The sequence below is a fragment of the Ochlerotatus camptorhynchus genome, unplaced genomic scaffold, assembly GCF_037179485.1.
Source record: "Ochlerotatus camptorhynchus isolate MF236.1 unplaced genomic scaffold, CSIRO-AGI_Acam_v1.1 ptg000024l, whole genome shotgun sequence".
NCBI lineage: Eukaryota > Metazoa > Arthropoda > Insecta > Diptera > Culicidae > Ochlerotatus > Ochlerotatus camptorhynchus.
The window spans coordinates 3,241,632-3,259,095 of record NW_027040516.1 but is presented as its reverse complement, the minus strand read 5'-3'; the positions used below and the strand labels follow the sequence as shown (position 1 = coordinate 3,259,095).

Genomic DNA, 17,464 nt, shown 5'->3' with positions numbered 1-17,464 from the left:
TACCTGAACTATTCACACACAAGAAATCATAACCCCTAAGGCATATTTTATAATTTTCCATTTTGCTCAACAAAAATATTGCTGGACACTAGCAGCATCCTTGCAAAAACGATACAGAATAAAAAATTTCAACTGTAGATCACGTTTTGAAGCATCTCAGATGAATCAATTTATCAGGAAAGAGAAAAATGGTTCCGATTCCTATCTCTCACATTAACAATCCGGATGATCATAACCGCTGGGGCATTTTTGAAAATATTCACTTTTCTTAACAAAAATATGTGGCAGCACCCGCCGGATCCCTGCAAAATCGATACAGAAAACAAAATATTCCACGTGGATGATGGCTTCAAGCACCTGCGATGTATAATTTAATCAGAAAAGGTAAAAACATTTTCCTATTCCTATGCTTCACGGCGAAAATTTCAGCTCTCATCACTCTTTTGGTGGTTCTCCTATTCACCACGAGAGGCTGAAACGATCGCTTAGTTTCTACTGGATTCGCCTATTCCTAGAAATCATCGATAGAAGTCATTGTTTACAAAAGCTGTTACGCCCTAATTCCTGCTCTATCTAGACTTAATTATACATGACATGTTTGTTTACGTACCATAATTTACGTCAAAGATGGATTACGTCTCGTGTCAAAATAGTTATTTCTAAGTGTGTGTAGTTATACATGATGTTAACAAAATCGGATGTTGCCAAACTCGGATGGTGCCAAACTCTGTGGTAGACTAAAACGGATGTTGCCAAAAACTTGAACTCGACACTTGAAACGCATTTCGCATACAATGAAGGATGTATGATATCTTCAGCTGTTGAAATGTCGGTAAACAAAGTTCCGGAGCTGGTATTTTTTGTGATAAAATTACAGGAATCCCTCGGGTAGCGCGGTAAGTGGTGCCGCCCGCCCACCACAATTCCTCGGCTATCTTTCAACCAATTGAGCTGATTTTATGTTCGTGAGTAGCTTATGGTTGATCCCTAATCACTTTCAAAACTTCGCTCAATTGCATGGAGGTTAGCGGAGAAATTTCAGTGGGTGGACGGCACCACCAACCACGCTATTCGGGAAGATCCTGTGTATCAAAAAGTCTAGTTGGAAAATCTCCTCCTGCGTTATTCAGAAAGTAACAAAAAATGTTAATTACTTAAATCAGTTAGTTATCAACAATCACGACTATATCGATTGCATTTTTGGCAGCTCATCTTACAAACACAATGTATAAAACATTATAAAAGCAAACTATAGTCTTTAAAATGTAGATAGCGTTAAAATGAATGTAAAGGAACGCACAAAGAACATCAACAACAAGTTGCACAACAGTAATTTCCCGGCGCAGCAGTGCTCTTTAAAATTGCTCTTTTATTAACACTGGCAAAAGTGCCTGCAAATAAAACGGAATGAAGAAACCCAAAGTGCGCAACAACACCATCACCACCTCACCATCACTACCACCGTAGGCTCATGCTCTGTTTCGCTTCATATCTTCACGATTCACCTCCATCGCCATATCGGGGGGAGAGTTTCCTGGGGTGGTCGAGCATAGCTAGCGTTCATCGCTGTTTTTCCTTTGCCCGGTTCGTCACATCTACCTCGATAGGTAGGAAGCTAACTTGGTTTTGCGCAGAACCATTGTCGTCATGGCCATGGAAGCCGGCATGTATTAGTGCTACTAGCAAAACGTACACAACTCCGCGGGAAGAAGAGCATAGAATGAGCAACCTCAACACACCACCCCAACAAAAGCTGAGCGTAGCTCACTTGCTCGCACGGGGGAAGGAGGAAAATTTGAGCCTCTCCCTTTTCCACTGCTCACACACGCACGCTGAGGTCTGTCTCGACGTCGTCGTTGCCGTCGGTCGGGAGGGTTTCCAATACCGGCTGTGGCAGCAGCCAAGGTATCGAGAAGGAGTGAACACAGTGCCAACGGAGTTTAGTGAGTGAGCGAGAAGACTGGCCAACTTCGAGGCGGGTACGGATTGAGGAAAAAAATCTTCGACAACATTTCAGTTGTTGTTTGACTCTCTCAAGGAGAGGACCGTCTTTTGTCCGTTTGGCATTTTCTTTCGTTCTGCTTCGGTGTTGATCGATATTTTGGTCTACGAGACGGGAAATACGCCGTACAGTGTGCAAAAAAGGACTCACGACGAGGAGTACGGACGGAGGAATAAAAAAAAAGAGCATCTCTGTTTTCGGTTGAGGGCTGGTATTCAAAGCATAAAGAAGATTTTCCTTTTTTCGCGTGAAATGCTTATTGAATGGAATCGAAGGGACACGTGAGGCGAAGTGTAGCCGAAGGGAAACAGGACTAGGACCTCGGAACAAAAAGAACGATTTCAATTCAGCAAAAAACGAGGAAAAGATTCAAATTACAAAGTTTATTTGTTCGTGCTGTCGATTCTGGTAAAAAAAAAGAGATCAATCCGAAAACAGTGCCAGGCTAGAAGGGAAAAGTATTTCATCAATTCGAACAACTTTGTTTGAGCGTAGTTGATGACATAAAAGGAAATAGGAAAATATTACGCGTGGAAAGTAGCAAACAACGAGGTGTGGAAAGTGCGGCAAAACTCGCGGATTAAGGTGACAAGTCACTGGTTCGACAAGGCGCCCACGGTGCGGAATGTGTAGTGTAAGAAGGAGCTCGGAAGGTGGTGTACAAGTGCTTAAAAAGTAGAACAAACCGCATGTGGAAAATCTATACTTAGTGAGAAAAAGGTGTGAAAAACCGATTACACTGGTGAAGGAAAAGCCGTTACGCTATAAATAGTGATAAACTTTGCAGTTCAATTGAAACTGAACAACACGGAACAACGGAAAGGTCAAAGCAGTTAGTGGTGTACCTGCTAAATGCCAGAGCACTTTAGAGCACCGAGTGCTAGTGGAAAACGATCCCGACTAAGTCGAGTTAAGGCAGTGAGAAATTGTGAAATTTTATTGCTTTGAACGCAAGCCTGTCGAGCGTGGGGCTTCCGAGCAAGTTTGTGCAACTAATTGCTGCTAAGTTGCTTGCGATTATGATGGATTGAGTCGCTGCCGACGGGAGCAAGCAAGGCATGGAAAGCAATTGTCAGTGTTCCTACTATAAAGTCGAGAAACTGTATTCATGTTGAAGCTGAGTGTGGATAGCTGGGATAACTGCAAGCTGCTGGTATGTTTTGATATTTAATATCGTTGAATTTTGACATGCTGGTGCATCATTTAGGTCATTTGCATAAGGAAGGGGTTGTCAGGGTGGATCATTCGGGGGTGGTTTTCACGTATGTGCTCCGATGATTAAATGCGATATATTTCTAATTATGATGATTTGTACACACAGAAGTAGTTAATTTTAACTTGTTGTTCGATAAAATGATATTGCAACGGTACGACATTGAAACCTAGTGGTGAAATAATATAATTTGACCACCCAAGTATACTCAGGGTTCCCAAATGAACAGCTATGCGAGATCATGTAAAACAAATAAGCGCGCGTTATGAGTTGGGAAGCTTTCTTATTATAAGCTCAATTGAAGTACACTGTCTTCAGTAAATATTATCTGGAACAGCTATGATTGATTGCTGTCATCAACCAATTCAATTGAACAATGACATATTGCTCCTAACGGGTGTTCAATAAAAAATGAGATTTTTTTCAGTCATATAGCTAGAAAAAAAAAATTCAGTAATTTTTATTATAAACATAATGTTTATTCTTCATAAAAATGTCGATGAATATTGGAGAAGGGGCTCTGGTCAGCCGTACGACGCAACTTAGTCGCGATGCTCTCACAAGAGCGCTGGACGGCACTGATATCATTATTATTTTTTATTGAACCACCTTTTTTTTTTTTTTTTCCTTTGTTCGGGACATAACACTACTGCGACCAGTAATTTGATCTATTGTAGTATAGCCCGTGTCCTTAGTTTAGTGCATGTCGTATTACTCCATCACTATTGAGAAATGATGAAGTATTCGGTGTTGATACAGTTGTCATTCTTGCCTTCATCGCAAGGAATCGATTCTAAATGAAAGGTCCCGCTATTTATACCCTTCGGAGTGTTGGAATACCCTCCAAAGACGCGCCCCTTTGTCAGTCGAAATGGGATTCCTTAGCAATAAAAATAAGCAATGACACCGATAATGACCATGCATCAGAACCCTAGTCTTAACCACTTCAAACTAGAGAACAATGAATAGAAGATTAGGAATCACATAGATGAAGACTAACTAACTCATTTTTTCCTTGTTTCAAGATCATCCTCGGTACAGGCAACCCGAGGACTTATCACTATCAACAAGGCATAAAAGGTAACAAGGACTAAGATGTGTTCCTTTGATTACTGAAAAATCCTGTACCCCTAGTTTGAAGTAGTCAAGACTAAGATTCGGTGGTAGATCTTACATCCCGTAACGTACCACGAAAAGGTGATCTACCCACGTTACGGGGCACACCCCCTTTAGTCCGACGCTTATTAAATCTTCTTCAAGGGATTTGAACTGTTAATTATTCTCGTTTGAACACTATTGCTTTAAGTCTAACACGTCACAATCTAATGTTGGTATCAATCTTCCAAAACCTGAATTAATCCAAATTAATTATCAAAATTCGGCTCACACTTCCCACTACTCTTTAACCGCCCTATAATTTAATTATCTGGTGGTTAACACTCCGAATACGATGCCTCCGAAAAACGTGTAACGGCAAGTTTGCAATAGCATAACTTAGCCATTTCTTGATGAATTCCAAAAAAATGTGGTACTTCTAGAATTCCTAGAGTCTGAAGATCATTTTAATTTGAAACAGATTAAAAATAGGAACGTCTACTTTATTGAAAAGCGAAAAGAGTCGTTCCAAGTTTTTTTTACAGGAGTGTTTATGGGTTTTGCAAATGGCCTAAGATCTATAAATTAGATTAATGGGCACACATGTTCATAATTAGCCAGAATACAGTCATGATTCCTTCCTATATACGGATCCTAGAGACAACGGAACGGTCCTCCGGAAGATTCGGAACATCCGTAAAATTGGTCAATCCACGAAACTGATCCTAAAGCTCCGCGGTTTTTTGGAAAACATTAGGAACTGTGATATAAGAAATAATTTGGGTTCATGACATAAACACGGATCCGAATGGCCATGGGAGGGTGCTCAGGAAGATCCGAAACATCTTTAAAAGTGGTCAATCCATGAAACTGATCCTAGAGCTCACCAGTTTTTTTTTAAACGCTTGGAGCTGTGATATAAGAAAGAATTTAGGGTCCTGACATAAACATGGTCAAAGATGGCTATGGGGACGTCCTCCAGCAAATCCAAAACATCCGTCCTTTGGAAGATACGGAGCATCGGTAAAATTGGTTTATGCATGAAACTGATTCTAGAGCCCAGCAGTTTTTTTTTAATCTCTTGGAATTGTGATACAAGTAAAAATTAGGTTAGGACGTAAAAATGGACCTGGATGGGCATGAGACCGTCCTCTGGAAGATCTGGAACATCCTTAAAAGTTGTATACTATGCAACTGATCCTAGAGCTCCGCAGTTTATTTAAAAAAATAATTGGAACTGTATTATAAGAACGAATTTGGGGTTGTGACATAAACATGAACCTGGATGGCCATTGGATCGTCATTCAGAAGATCCGGAACATCCGTAAAAGTGTTTCATGTTACATGAAACAGTGAAAAAACCGTGATTTTTTCGAAAACTTCACAGTTCGAAGCGTTCTCGAGAAAACCGAAAAGTTCTAGAATCTGTATCATCGATGCACCACTTAACGGATCTTCTGGAAGACGGTTTCATGGTCATTCGAGTTTATGTTTATGTTACGACCCCAAATTATTTCTTAAATAACAGTTCCACGTGCTTTCGAAAAAAAAAACCGTGGAACTCAAGGATAAGATTTATGGTTTAACCATTTTACGGATGTTCCACATCTTCCAGACGATGATCCCATGGCCATGCAGGTTCATGTGTATTCCATAACCCCAAATTATTATATCACAGTTCCAAATGTTTTTGAAAAAAAAAAAACTGCGGAGCTCAAGGATCAGTTTCATTGGTTGACCTCTTTTCCGGATGTTTCGGACCTACCAGAGGACGGCCCCATGGTCATCCGGGTCCAGGTTTATGTCATGACCCCATTTTTTATTATGTCACAATTTCAAATGCTTTCGAAAAAACGGAAAACTCTAGGATCAGTTTCGTGGATGTTCCGGATCTTTCGGAGGACAGTCTCATAGCTATCAGGGTCCATGTTTGTCACGACCATAAATTCATTCTATCATCACAGCTTCTAGTATTTTTCAAAAACTGCGGAGTTCTAAAATCATGAATTGACCACTTTTCCGGATGTTTTGGATCTTCCGGATGACGGTATTATGACCATACAGGTCCAGGTTTATGTAATGACCCCAAATTCTTTCTTATATCACAGTTACTAATGCTTTCGAAAAAAAAAACCGCGGAGCTCTAGGATCAGTTTCATAGATTGAACACTTTTACGGATGTTCTGGATCTTCCAGAGGACGGTACTTTGGCAATCCGGGTCCATGTTTGTGTCATGAACCCAAATTATTTCTTATATCACAGTTCCTAATGTTTTCGAAAAACCACGGAATTCTAGGATCAGAGGTTTATGGATAGAACACTTTTACGGATGTTCCGGATCTTTCGAGGACCGCTCTGTTATCTCCAGGTTCCATATATAGGAACCATGACTGTATTCTGGCTAATTATGAACATTTGTGCCCATTAATCTAAATTATGGATCTAAGGCCACTTGCAAAACCCTTGAACATACCTTAAACAAAAGTGTAACGACTCTTTTCACGTTTGAAAAAAGTAGACGACCCGAAAGGTTAAAATTCTGCAATGAAAATAATCTACAGAGCCTATAAATTCTAGAGGTACCTTAATTGTTGCTGTTACATGTTTTCCGGAGGCTTCGTAGTCGACGTAAAGTATTTTACCCACCGTATTCGGAGTGTTAAAGAGTAGTGGAAATAGGAAACCGATAAACCCCTTTTGGTATCTTAGGGCACTAACTGATATTTTGATGTACAAGTTGTGCTCTGCGAAACGTCTAACACGCTCTAAATTCCAACAGGATCATAGTAATGCGATCAAACACTATAACTGGAACTTGTGATTTGGAATATGCCACCAGTGCTTTCCCGTTTTTGGCTATAGGGATAGTTGCCAACATCAGGAATATTTTGGGTGGTTTCTTTTTCCACTTTGATGATAGTCATCGCCAAGAATATGCGTATAATAAAACATTAGTCTGATGAAAAATTTGAAATTTTTGCTCCACAGTTTTCAAACGGTTTCAAATCGGGTCCTGATTAGCCTCCGAAAGTTTAAACTCATTTGATAAGAAACTTACTTGGCACAAACCATTTGAAGTTTATATGGAAATTACTATGGGAAAACCAAACTTTTTGTTTATTGTTATTTATAGTTATTAATTGCAGGGCTGTTACAACAGGCGCGGATTTCGCGAATTTCACGGATTTCGCGATTTTCGCGGATTTGTCGCGGATTTGAATTTTCAGTCGCGAAAATAGCGGAAACATTAAATGATGTCGCGAACATTATTTTGCTGTCATCAATTTTGTTGTTCATTTGGCTTTCAATTTTTTACCGGTTCAAACCAAACACCCTGCAAATAATCGAGAAATGATCTCAATTCCATAAGTCACATCGGATTTATACGGAAATTCCCTGAGGTCTGTCCAATGTGAGACATTTTCCTTTTTTCCAATATGAACATAGCATAGCATCATACACGAATCGTATATAAGCGAGCAATTGCCATGTATACCGGATATTCTAGGTTCTCCAAATCGTCTTGGAGTTCAGTTGATTTGTTCTACTATATCAACCAAGACTCCAATAATGTCTGTTGTATCGAAATATGTCCAAACAGATTCAAAATGTCTATGTGGATTGTACCCGACCTATTGCTACGTAAACAAGATGTTATAAGTTCTGAAATCATTCTGGAGATTAGATTATTTTTTTACTAGATCACCCAAGACTAATTCAATATCTGTAGTATCGAAATATGCCCAAACAAATTTGCAGTGTCTATGTGGATCATGCCAACCTATTTCCGTATATGCCAAATGTTCTAGGATTTCCAAATCGATAATTCGATACTACAGATTTTATGCTAGTCTTTGTTGATCTAGCTAAACAAATCATCTGAACTGCAGGGTGATTTGGAGAACCTAGATCATCTGGTATACGTGGAAATAATTAAACATTATCCATATAGACACTATGAATCTGTTTGGACATATTTCGATACTACAGACTTTATCCCAGTCATGGTTGATCTAGTAGAATAAATCATCTGAACTCCAGAACGATTTGGAGAACTTAAAACATCTGGTATACATGGCAATAGTTCATGCATGATCCACATAGACACTGTGCATCTGTCTGGAAATATTTCGATAGTAAAGACATTGTCCCAATCTCGGTTGATCTAGTAGATCAAATAATCTGAACTCCAGGACGATTTGAAGAACCTTGAACATCTGGATTGCTCGGAAATAGATCATGCATGATCCACAATGACACTTTGAATCTAATTGGACATTTTTCGATACTACATACATTATTGCAGTCTTGGTTGATCTAGTAGAACAAATCAACTGATGTCCTGGACGATTTGGAAAATCTGTAATTTCCTGTGTACATAGTAATAAGTCGTGCATGATCAATAAAGTCACATATTATTATTTGACAACGAAAAGTGCTAGGTTCCCATTAGAAATAAAAAAAATCATGAAAATGGCTCACCATTGGACAGAACCCAAGGAATTTCCGTGTAAATACACAACCGCGACGTGACCAACAAGTGTGATTTATGAAACTCTGGTAATTTCTCGATTATGTGCAGAGTATTTGGTATGAATCGGTACAAAATTGAGAAAACTAGAGCCAAATTAACTACAACATTTAGGACAGTAAAATACGTCAGAGACGCGGTTAAATTTAAAAAACATTGCATTGCAAATGAAAATGGATTATTTTTAAAGTAATGTTTCATCAAATCTAGGCCTGTATTATTCAATAGAATCTCATAATGTATGGGTGATTTATTATGTTTACTACTTACTCAGAATTTATACTATACATAAATAACTGAAGATGATAAATGCTATTTAAAAAAAAAACAACGGTTGCAAACGATACTCCTTTAGCTCAGTCGGTAAAGGCGCAGCTACAAAGCAAGTCCATGCTGGAGGCAACTGAGTTCGATTTCCGTCCGGTCTATTAATTTTTCGGGTTGGAGAATGTCTCTACTTTCTTTGGCATAGGATGGTACAGGCATAGAAAGCTCTCAATTAAAATGTGAAAGTACTTCAAAGAACACTAAGTTGAGAGCAGGCAAAAATCTAATATGCTACTATATAAGCAATAGGCTGGAAATGCCATGTAGTAGTATACAAATGCTATTTTTAGGCAAAGAAAACAGTTTTTTTTGTCGTGGATTAGTATTTGAAGTCGCGGATTTCTTTTGAGGTATCGCGGATTTCGCGGATCAAATTTAGAAAATCTTGTAACAGCCCTGTAATTGTTTAAGAGATTGATAATCGTATGGCAAGTTTAAGCAACTGTATTGTGGGCAACACTGTATTCTGCAGTGCTACATAGTAGCCATGATTTTTGTCCTCTATTCTACGCGCCATAAACACCAATGTTGCCTGCTGCACAGTTGATTGAGCATAATCATGAGACACCAGTGACTTGAATCATTATTAATTTTTGTTCCTTACATTCGATCGAAAAGTAGTCTTCAACAAAGTTGTAGCTGAGAAAATTCTCAACAAGCTCAGTTATAATTTTCTAAAGTAAAGTGAACTAGTGAATTTTGAGATAGAAATGAACCGAAATTATGGTTCCCCATAGTAATTTCCATATAAACTTCAAATGGTTTGTGCCAAGTTAGGTTCTTACTATGAGTTTAAATTTTGGGAGGATAATCAGGACACAATTTGGAACCGTTTGAAAACTGCACAGGTAAAAATTTGATGCTTAACAAGTGTTGTTTAATCGATTTTAATTCAGCTTTAGTTTGAATAATTGTTGTACATAGACCACGTTAACCTTTGTTCTGCTTTTAAACATCTAAATCTGGTGATTTTAATTGGCCGAAAGCTAAGCAGTTATATAAATTATAAGCTTTTTAAGGTATTAAACAACAGTCTTTTCCAACCCTTATTAAGGTTTCTAGTTTAATTTAGAAAAAATAAAATAATGGATGACCGCTTCATGTCTCATATATTTTTATGGGGCTGCAAAACAAGGTGCTGACTAATTGGATTTACATATTTATATTGGTATTATATGTCTAAAAATTACCATTGCATATCGGGATTCGAACCGGTAGTCGCTGATTCATAGGCATCTATTAAACCTACTGGACCACTTAAGCATATGTGTGGCAAAAGGTATGATCATTAACTTGAAACACGTCAAATTTAAGTTGAATGACAGCAACCGGGCCTCCCTTAGCTCAGCCGGCAAAGGCGCAGACCATGACCATGCTGGAGGTGGCTGAGTTCAATTCCCGGTTCGGTCTAGGAATTTTTCGGGTTGGAAATTTTCTCGACTTCCCTGGGCATAGAAGTATGATTGGACTTGCCACACAATTATACCAATGCAAAAATGGTACAGGCATCGAAAGCTCTCAATTAATAACTGTGGAAGTGCATTAGAGCACTAAGTTGAGAGCACGCAATAAGCTAATATGCGATATGCAATAAGCTTGAAATGCGAAGAAGAAGAAGAAGAAGACAGCAACCGGAAGAGTATTAAACAGTAATGCAGAATTGTAAACAACAACTGATGACAGTAAATCATTCATCTCATTTTCAAGTTAGTTAACACAATGTGGCCACAAGTGCGCGATTTATTTCGATGGTCATGTGGAAGCTATTTTAGCGCCACAAATTAGTTATATTTTTGGAATGCTGTCTGAAAATTCAGTGCAATATAGCAGTCAAAACAGAGAAATACAAATATTAATACTTCTGACGTCGTTGAAGTCCACTTCTATCCTGAGCTATTCCTTAAAAGCTCCTCCTCTTTGTCGCTACTGCTGGCGCTGCTTAAGATTAGAAAGGTAGGCAGTGAATATAGAAGAACTAAAATGCCAAAAATTCAACGATTGACACTGACGACCAGGGATGGAAAATCATTTACATTCATTTCGTGCATTCATTTACATTCATTTGCCTCTAACTTTTTTCATCAACAGAATACCGTTATATAATGTAGTAAACTTTTGTAGATTTTGATAATAACTACAACTTTTGATAATAACTAAAATCTGAATCTCTTATGCATGATGAAATAGAGCTGACAGAACATGTTATTGTTTTTCAGTGAATGCAATTTACATTCACTGAAAAACAATGGTGGGTTCCTATCGCTCTGATTCATCATGCATAAGAGATACAGATTTGAGTTGTTTACAAAAGATGTAGCTTATAATCAAAGCCTACAACAGCTTCAAACACTATTTTACGGAAATCTGTTGATGAAAAAAGTTAGAGGCAAATTAATGTAAATGAATGCACGAAATGAATGTAAATGATTTTCCATTTGTCAGTGACGACATTTAACAGAATTGTGCAATAGATTCCTATTCTTCTATCAGGTTATCAACATATTTGTAGCACATTGCTGATTTGTGGAGTTGTGTTGAGCTTAAATAAGGGTTGTTCAGTCTTTAGCTCAGCTAACTTATTGAGGTTTAATTATGGGGCTACAATTCGCTTTATGCACTGCTAATCAACTGTATATTCAGCCTAGTGTTAATCAGCTTTGTAAACCTTAAATCAACCAATAATCAGATTCTGTTCTTACTGTTCAGCATGAATTGTTACTTGAGTGTGGAGCGAAAATTTAAAATTTTGCATCAGTCTAATAAACGCCTTTAGAATTGCCATAACAGGGTTTCAATAAAATGGCGTTATTCATTCTTAACGGTTGGTGTCTTCTTAGATTTTATTTCAAATTAAATGGTCGTTTGCTGCGGTACCGGTGGTGTAGGAGTAAGCCTAACTGCCTTGGGTTCAATCCCAGTCGTCACCGTTGGGATTTTCTGAGGCATAAAATGTCTGATCACGCTTTCCTTCGTTTCGCCGTTGGTCCCCGGTCTATGAGTTGATGAGTCGATAGGTAGGGTCCAGGTGTGGAAGCTGCCTCCCTTGCCTCGGTAGCAGGGCAACTACTTGCTCCGACTAAAAAAAATGTAGGCTTAAATGACGGCTTCCCATTTGATTCTGAAAAGACGCAACAGTATATCCTCTCCCGGTGAGAAAGTTGACTAAAACCAATAGTGGCATTATCATTTCAGCGTGTAATCAATTCATAAGTTTAGTAAAATAAAAAGTGTGACAAACAGTAGCTTTATCATGCATTCATACACGCTTATCCTCTCTTAGCTCAGTCGGTAAAGGCGCAGCTACAAAGCAAGACCATACTGGAGGTGGCTGGGTTCGATTCCCGGTCCGGTCTAGGAATTTTTCGGGTTGGAAAATTTCTCGACTTCCCTGGGCATAGAAGTACACAGAAAAAAATTCTGAATTTTAACTATCGCGTAAAATCTCCCTTCGTTTAATGTTGAGCTGTACTTGGCATAAACAGCTAAATCGTTTTCAAGTTTGCATACAATATTGCTAATTTATGCGATATTGCGCTTAAATTTACACGAAATATCGCGTAAATTACAGTGTTCACTCGGCTGTCGACAAAAGCAGGCCACTCTCGATGTGTGCCACGCGATCGTCTGTTTTCTCGGCAGCAACCATTGTGTGGTCCTCCTCATTGTTCTTCATCAGCAGTTCTTTCGGTCGATGCGTCGTCGACTTTGAAAAGCAACCGTTTCGTGATGAGTGTGTGAGTGCTGACCACGTTTTGCGTCCATTGCTGCAATGGACGCGCTCTGACCCTCGTTGGCGTACAACAATTTGCCATACAATGAAACTACTGGAAGCGGCTCCAGTTCTGATGGAGGAGGCTTTTTGGATAGCGGAAGATAAAGTGTTTATTGTGTTGTACCTTTTGACTATAGTTTTAAGATGTATTGTATAGTGACCAAGAATCCTCGGCTCTGTAAAGTTAATTCGGTTGAGCCTTATCAAATAAATTATTAATAAAAAAAAAAAAAAAAAAAAAATCGCGTAAATTTATGCCTAGCGTTAATTTTATGTGCGCTATATCTCGCAGAAATTTACATGAATTTTTCGAACGGTGTATGATTGGACTTGCCACACAATTATACCAATGCAAAAATGGTACAGGCATCGAAAGCTCTCAATTAATAACTGTGGAAGTGCATCTAGAACACTAAGTTGAGAGCACGCAATAAGCTAATATGTGATATGCAATATGCTTGAAATGCTAAGAAAAAGAAGAAGATACACGCTTATCCTGACGTCAGGCTATTATAATACGTTCAGACTATAGTTGATATCACGTAATATAATATGATATGATATCAAGATATCCTTCATTACTATATTGATAAATCCAAGTTTCAATCGGCCACCGCGGCGCTGCAATCGCAGTGATAATAATTCCGAAATAATTAACACATTGTGTATATTTTTTAAATTTCATCCAAAAAACTATTATTTTCTATTTATTCTAGCGAGTTTCGGTGTAAGTCAAAACATGATCCGAGCAAAAAAGTAGTACTTGTAATAATGGTACATAATGCTTTGTTACGAAAATATCATCCAAATCCCCGATTCGTACACCGACTAAATCTATTGCCACTTTAAAATTAATTTCAGTCAGAGTATTAATCAGCAGATTAAATCGTTTTTCGTCTGGTGCTATACCGAGCAATCGGCCTATTTAATAGTTTTTCGTCGATGTTTTAGCCGGCCAACTTTTTTTTTCCGTGTTGGGTATTTTGATCACTGCGACCAGTACTTAGATCTATTGTGATATATTCCCCGTTTTAATATTGCTTTATCAGCATGTCGTAACAGAATTTTATGAAGCAACCGACATAGACTGAACGAAAGCATTTCGAATAAATTGCACTACTTGGCTGGGAACTGAATTCCAAAATCCAGAAAAATAAAGGTTGTCCACGGTGAAATTGCCACACACAAAATTGATTCGCAAAATTCGAGTTTTCATCCGATTGCCATCAAATTTTCAGGGATTGAGAAATAACTATTAAACTTCATTTTACCATTTTACTCGTATTTTATTTACAGTCCATACGCAAATGCCCGCACCTTGGCCTTAACCCCGGCCATAAGATTCTGCACAACCTGTGAATCAACCGTTTTTTGCATGTAAACCCATACTTTCTTCAGATCCTCGAGTGTCTTCACTACCTTAGGTCGTTTAAGAAGGTGCTGCTTCATAATCGCCCAGTACTTCTCGATGGGGCGGAGCTCCGGAGTGTTGGGAGGGTTGAACATTTTCGGCACGAAATTGACCTTATTGTCCGCATACCACTTCAGCACGTCCTTGGAGTAGTGGCATGAGGCCAAATTCGGCCAGAAGATTGTTGGGACGTTGTGGGCCTTCAGGAGAGGAAGCAGCCGCTTCTGGAGGCACTCTTTTATGTACACCTGTCCGTTCATCGTGTCCTGGGTCACGAAAGGTGCACTCCGCTTCCCGCACGTGCAGATGGCTTGCCAAACCAGGAATTTCTTCGCAAATTTGGACATCTTCTGAGTGCGGACATGCTCCGGAACGCTGAACTTATCCTTGGCCGTGAAAAACAGGTTGCCGGGGATCTGTTTGAAGTCGGCCTTCACATATGTTTCGTCGTCCATGATGCAGCATTCAACTTTCGTCAGCATGTTGAGGTACAACTTCCTGGCACGGGTTTTGGCGGACTTGTTCTGCTTCTCGTCGCGATTAGGGGCCTTTTGTACCTTGAACGTTCGAAACCCAGCCTTAGTTTTGGCCTTCTGGACAAAACTTCGGCTTAGGTGCAGCTTCTTAGCCACATCCCTAACGGAGGCGTTCGGATTTCGGTTGAAGGCCCCAACTACGCGGTTGTGATTTTTGGTGTTGTACGGAATACTTTTTCCTTCACTTCTGGGCTTCCGATCGGTGGTCAACCGTTCCTCGAACCGCTTAATCACTCGCGACACCGTTGAATTCGCGATTCCCAACGTTTTAGCGATGGAACGATGCGAGAGATCCTTGTTCTCGTGATGAATGCGCAAGATTTTATCACGCACGAGCTGTTCTTTCGACTCCATTTCCGCGAGTTTTGATCACAGGACTTTAAAACTTGCAGGATGTAAATTATGCACTATGAACTAAATCCACCCAAATTTTCATTAAATTCTACCCAACGGTTAAAAAGTTAGAGCAATTTCATAGTGTGGCAATTTCATCGTGGACGCCCTTTACGCCAGAAAATAGATTGCTGTACAAGAGCATAGCAGGTGCTCAGTGCCTTCTTTTTCTATGCCACAAAATCGACACATTTCATCTTGAAGTTTTCCTATTAGCTTCAAGTGATATTTACATGGACAGTGCCCTGTTATCAAACCAGTGTACATACTAAGATCTTTCTTTGATAGTAAAATAATTTTGCTAGTCATTGAAATGCTCGGATTAATAAACCATTTCGACTGCCTAGCAATGAGAGTGTTGTTCCAATTGGTCTCCACTTTGATTTTTCCCATTTCTTGAACTTCATTCTAAGAAAGCAAGCAAAAACTCCACAGAATGGTTCTGGTCCTTTAAATTGTTGAGATGATCCAAGCCTAGCTAGTGTGTCGGTTTTCTCATTCCCTTGAATTCAACAGTGACCAGGAACCCAAAATAGGTTCACTTGGTTTTGGCCGGCCAATTTTTGGAGTGACATTGCACATTTACATACAAATTTAGAATTACATGTTGCTGATTTCAAAGCATTTAGTGCTGCTTGGCTATCAGACATAATGCAGATATTCGAATGTCTATAATTTCTACGCAAGCATAGAACATTAAAGAATTGCTTGGACTTCTGCTTGGAACACGGTAGGCCAGTAGCCCATAGATATTGAGATATTTATACCTGGACCTGTTACCTCTGTTACGATTATCCAATCTAGAGGCGTCTGTATAAAAGACAATTGATCCTGGACGAATTTTTAGTACCACAAATTGCGATCCGCATCTGCTACATTGTGAAGACGATCGAAGTGATATTTTTTCTTCATCCAATCCCCATTTTGTAACACAATAGAATCAATATTGAACATTTTTAGGATGCTCATATGTCCTCTAAGATCACCTTCAAGGAAGTGCTGTGACCGTCGGATCCTTAATGCACTCCTTTCGGCTTCTAATTGAATAAATTGATGCAACGGAAGCAGATAAAGTAGAGCATCTAGTGCCATACTTGGTGTGCTACTCATTGCACCAGATATTAAGAGAGTAGCTAGTCTTTGCAGCCTACCCAGCTTTTTCTGAGCTAATTTTTCATTGGTTTTAGGCCACCAAACCAATGATTATTCTGGGTCTTAGAATCGTCAAATAAATCCAGTGGATCATTTTAGGTTTTAGTCCTCATTTCCTACCAAAAGTTTTTTTTTTACCTATCCAAAGAGCATTTGTTGCTTTACTAATGACTTGCTCTAGATGCGAATTCCAATTTAGTTTGCTGTCAAGAGTAACTCCCAGATATTTGACTGTGTTATTCGTTTCAGTTTAATACTATTTATGGACATTTATTTTCTCCGTGTAAATGGTACAATAGTTGTTTTAGATGGACTAATATTCAATCCTTCACTAGTGCACCACGATGAAACATAATTTAAAGCAATTTGCATTCTACTTGTAATGGTATAGTCATATTTTCCACGCACTAATATGACTATATCATCTGCGAAGCCATAAATCTCGAAGCCCTGTGCTTCTAAGTTTTTGAGACGGTCATCAACTATTAAAGACCACAGTAGAGGTGAAAGAACACCTCCTTGAGGACACCCTTTTACAGCTCTAACTGTTATGGATGAGCTTCCAAGGTTTGCTGAGATTTCTCTTTTGCTAAGCATTTCGTTAATCCAATTAACTATGCTTTTATCGAACTCATGTTTTATCATAGCGTTTTTCATTGAGTGATAAGATGCATTATCAAATGCTCCTTCAATATCAAACAACGCTGCTAGGGAAATTTCTTTTGATTCAAAAGATTTTTCTTGTTTTGTAACCAGCGTATGAAGAGCTGTTACGGTTGATTTACCAGTTTGATATGCAAACTGATATTTATTTAAAGGAATTGTAAATAAGTACTTTGATTTTATAAACTCATCTATTATTTTCTCCATTATCTTCAGCATAATGGAAGATAGGCTAATCGGCCTGAAGGATTTAGGAGACGTTTTATCCTTTTTGCTAGCCTTCGGAATAAATATAACCTTAACTTGACGCCAGTTTATTGGAATATAGCTTAATGCTAAGCGTGTTCTAAACATGTCTAAGAATAAGT

The 17,464-nt window shown here is 38.8% G+C and overlaps 1 protein-coding gene across 3 annotated transcripts in view; it reads left to right on the top strand.

Moving 5' to 3' along the window:
* Window positions 1–1,957: 1,957 nt before the first annotated feature.
* Window positions 1,958–17,464, top strand: part of eya (eya transcriptional coactivator and phosphatase 2) — a 162,813-nt gene continuing 147,306 nt past the window's right edge. For 2 of the 3 annotated variants that reach the window (XM_065229273.1, XM_065229267.1), the window contains exon 1: window positions 1,958–3,155. In XM_065229273.1, the coding sequence (XP_065085345.1) occupies window positions 3,111–3,155 (45 nt within the window). In that variant the 5' untranslated portion in view covers window positions 1,958–3,110. The remainder of the gene's footprint in view (window positions 3,156–17,464) is intronic. The other variant, XM_065229272.1, reaches the window with a different exon arrangement.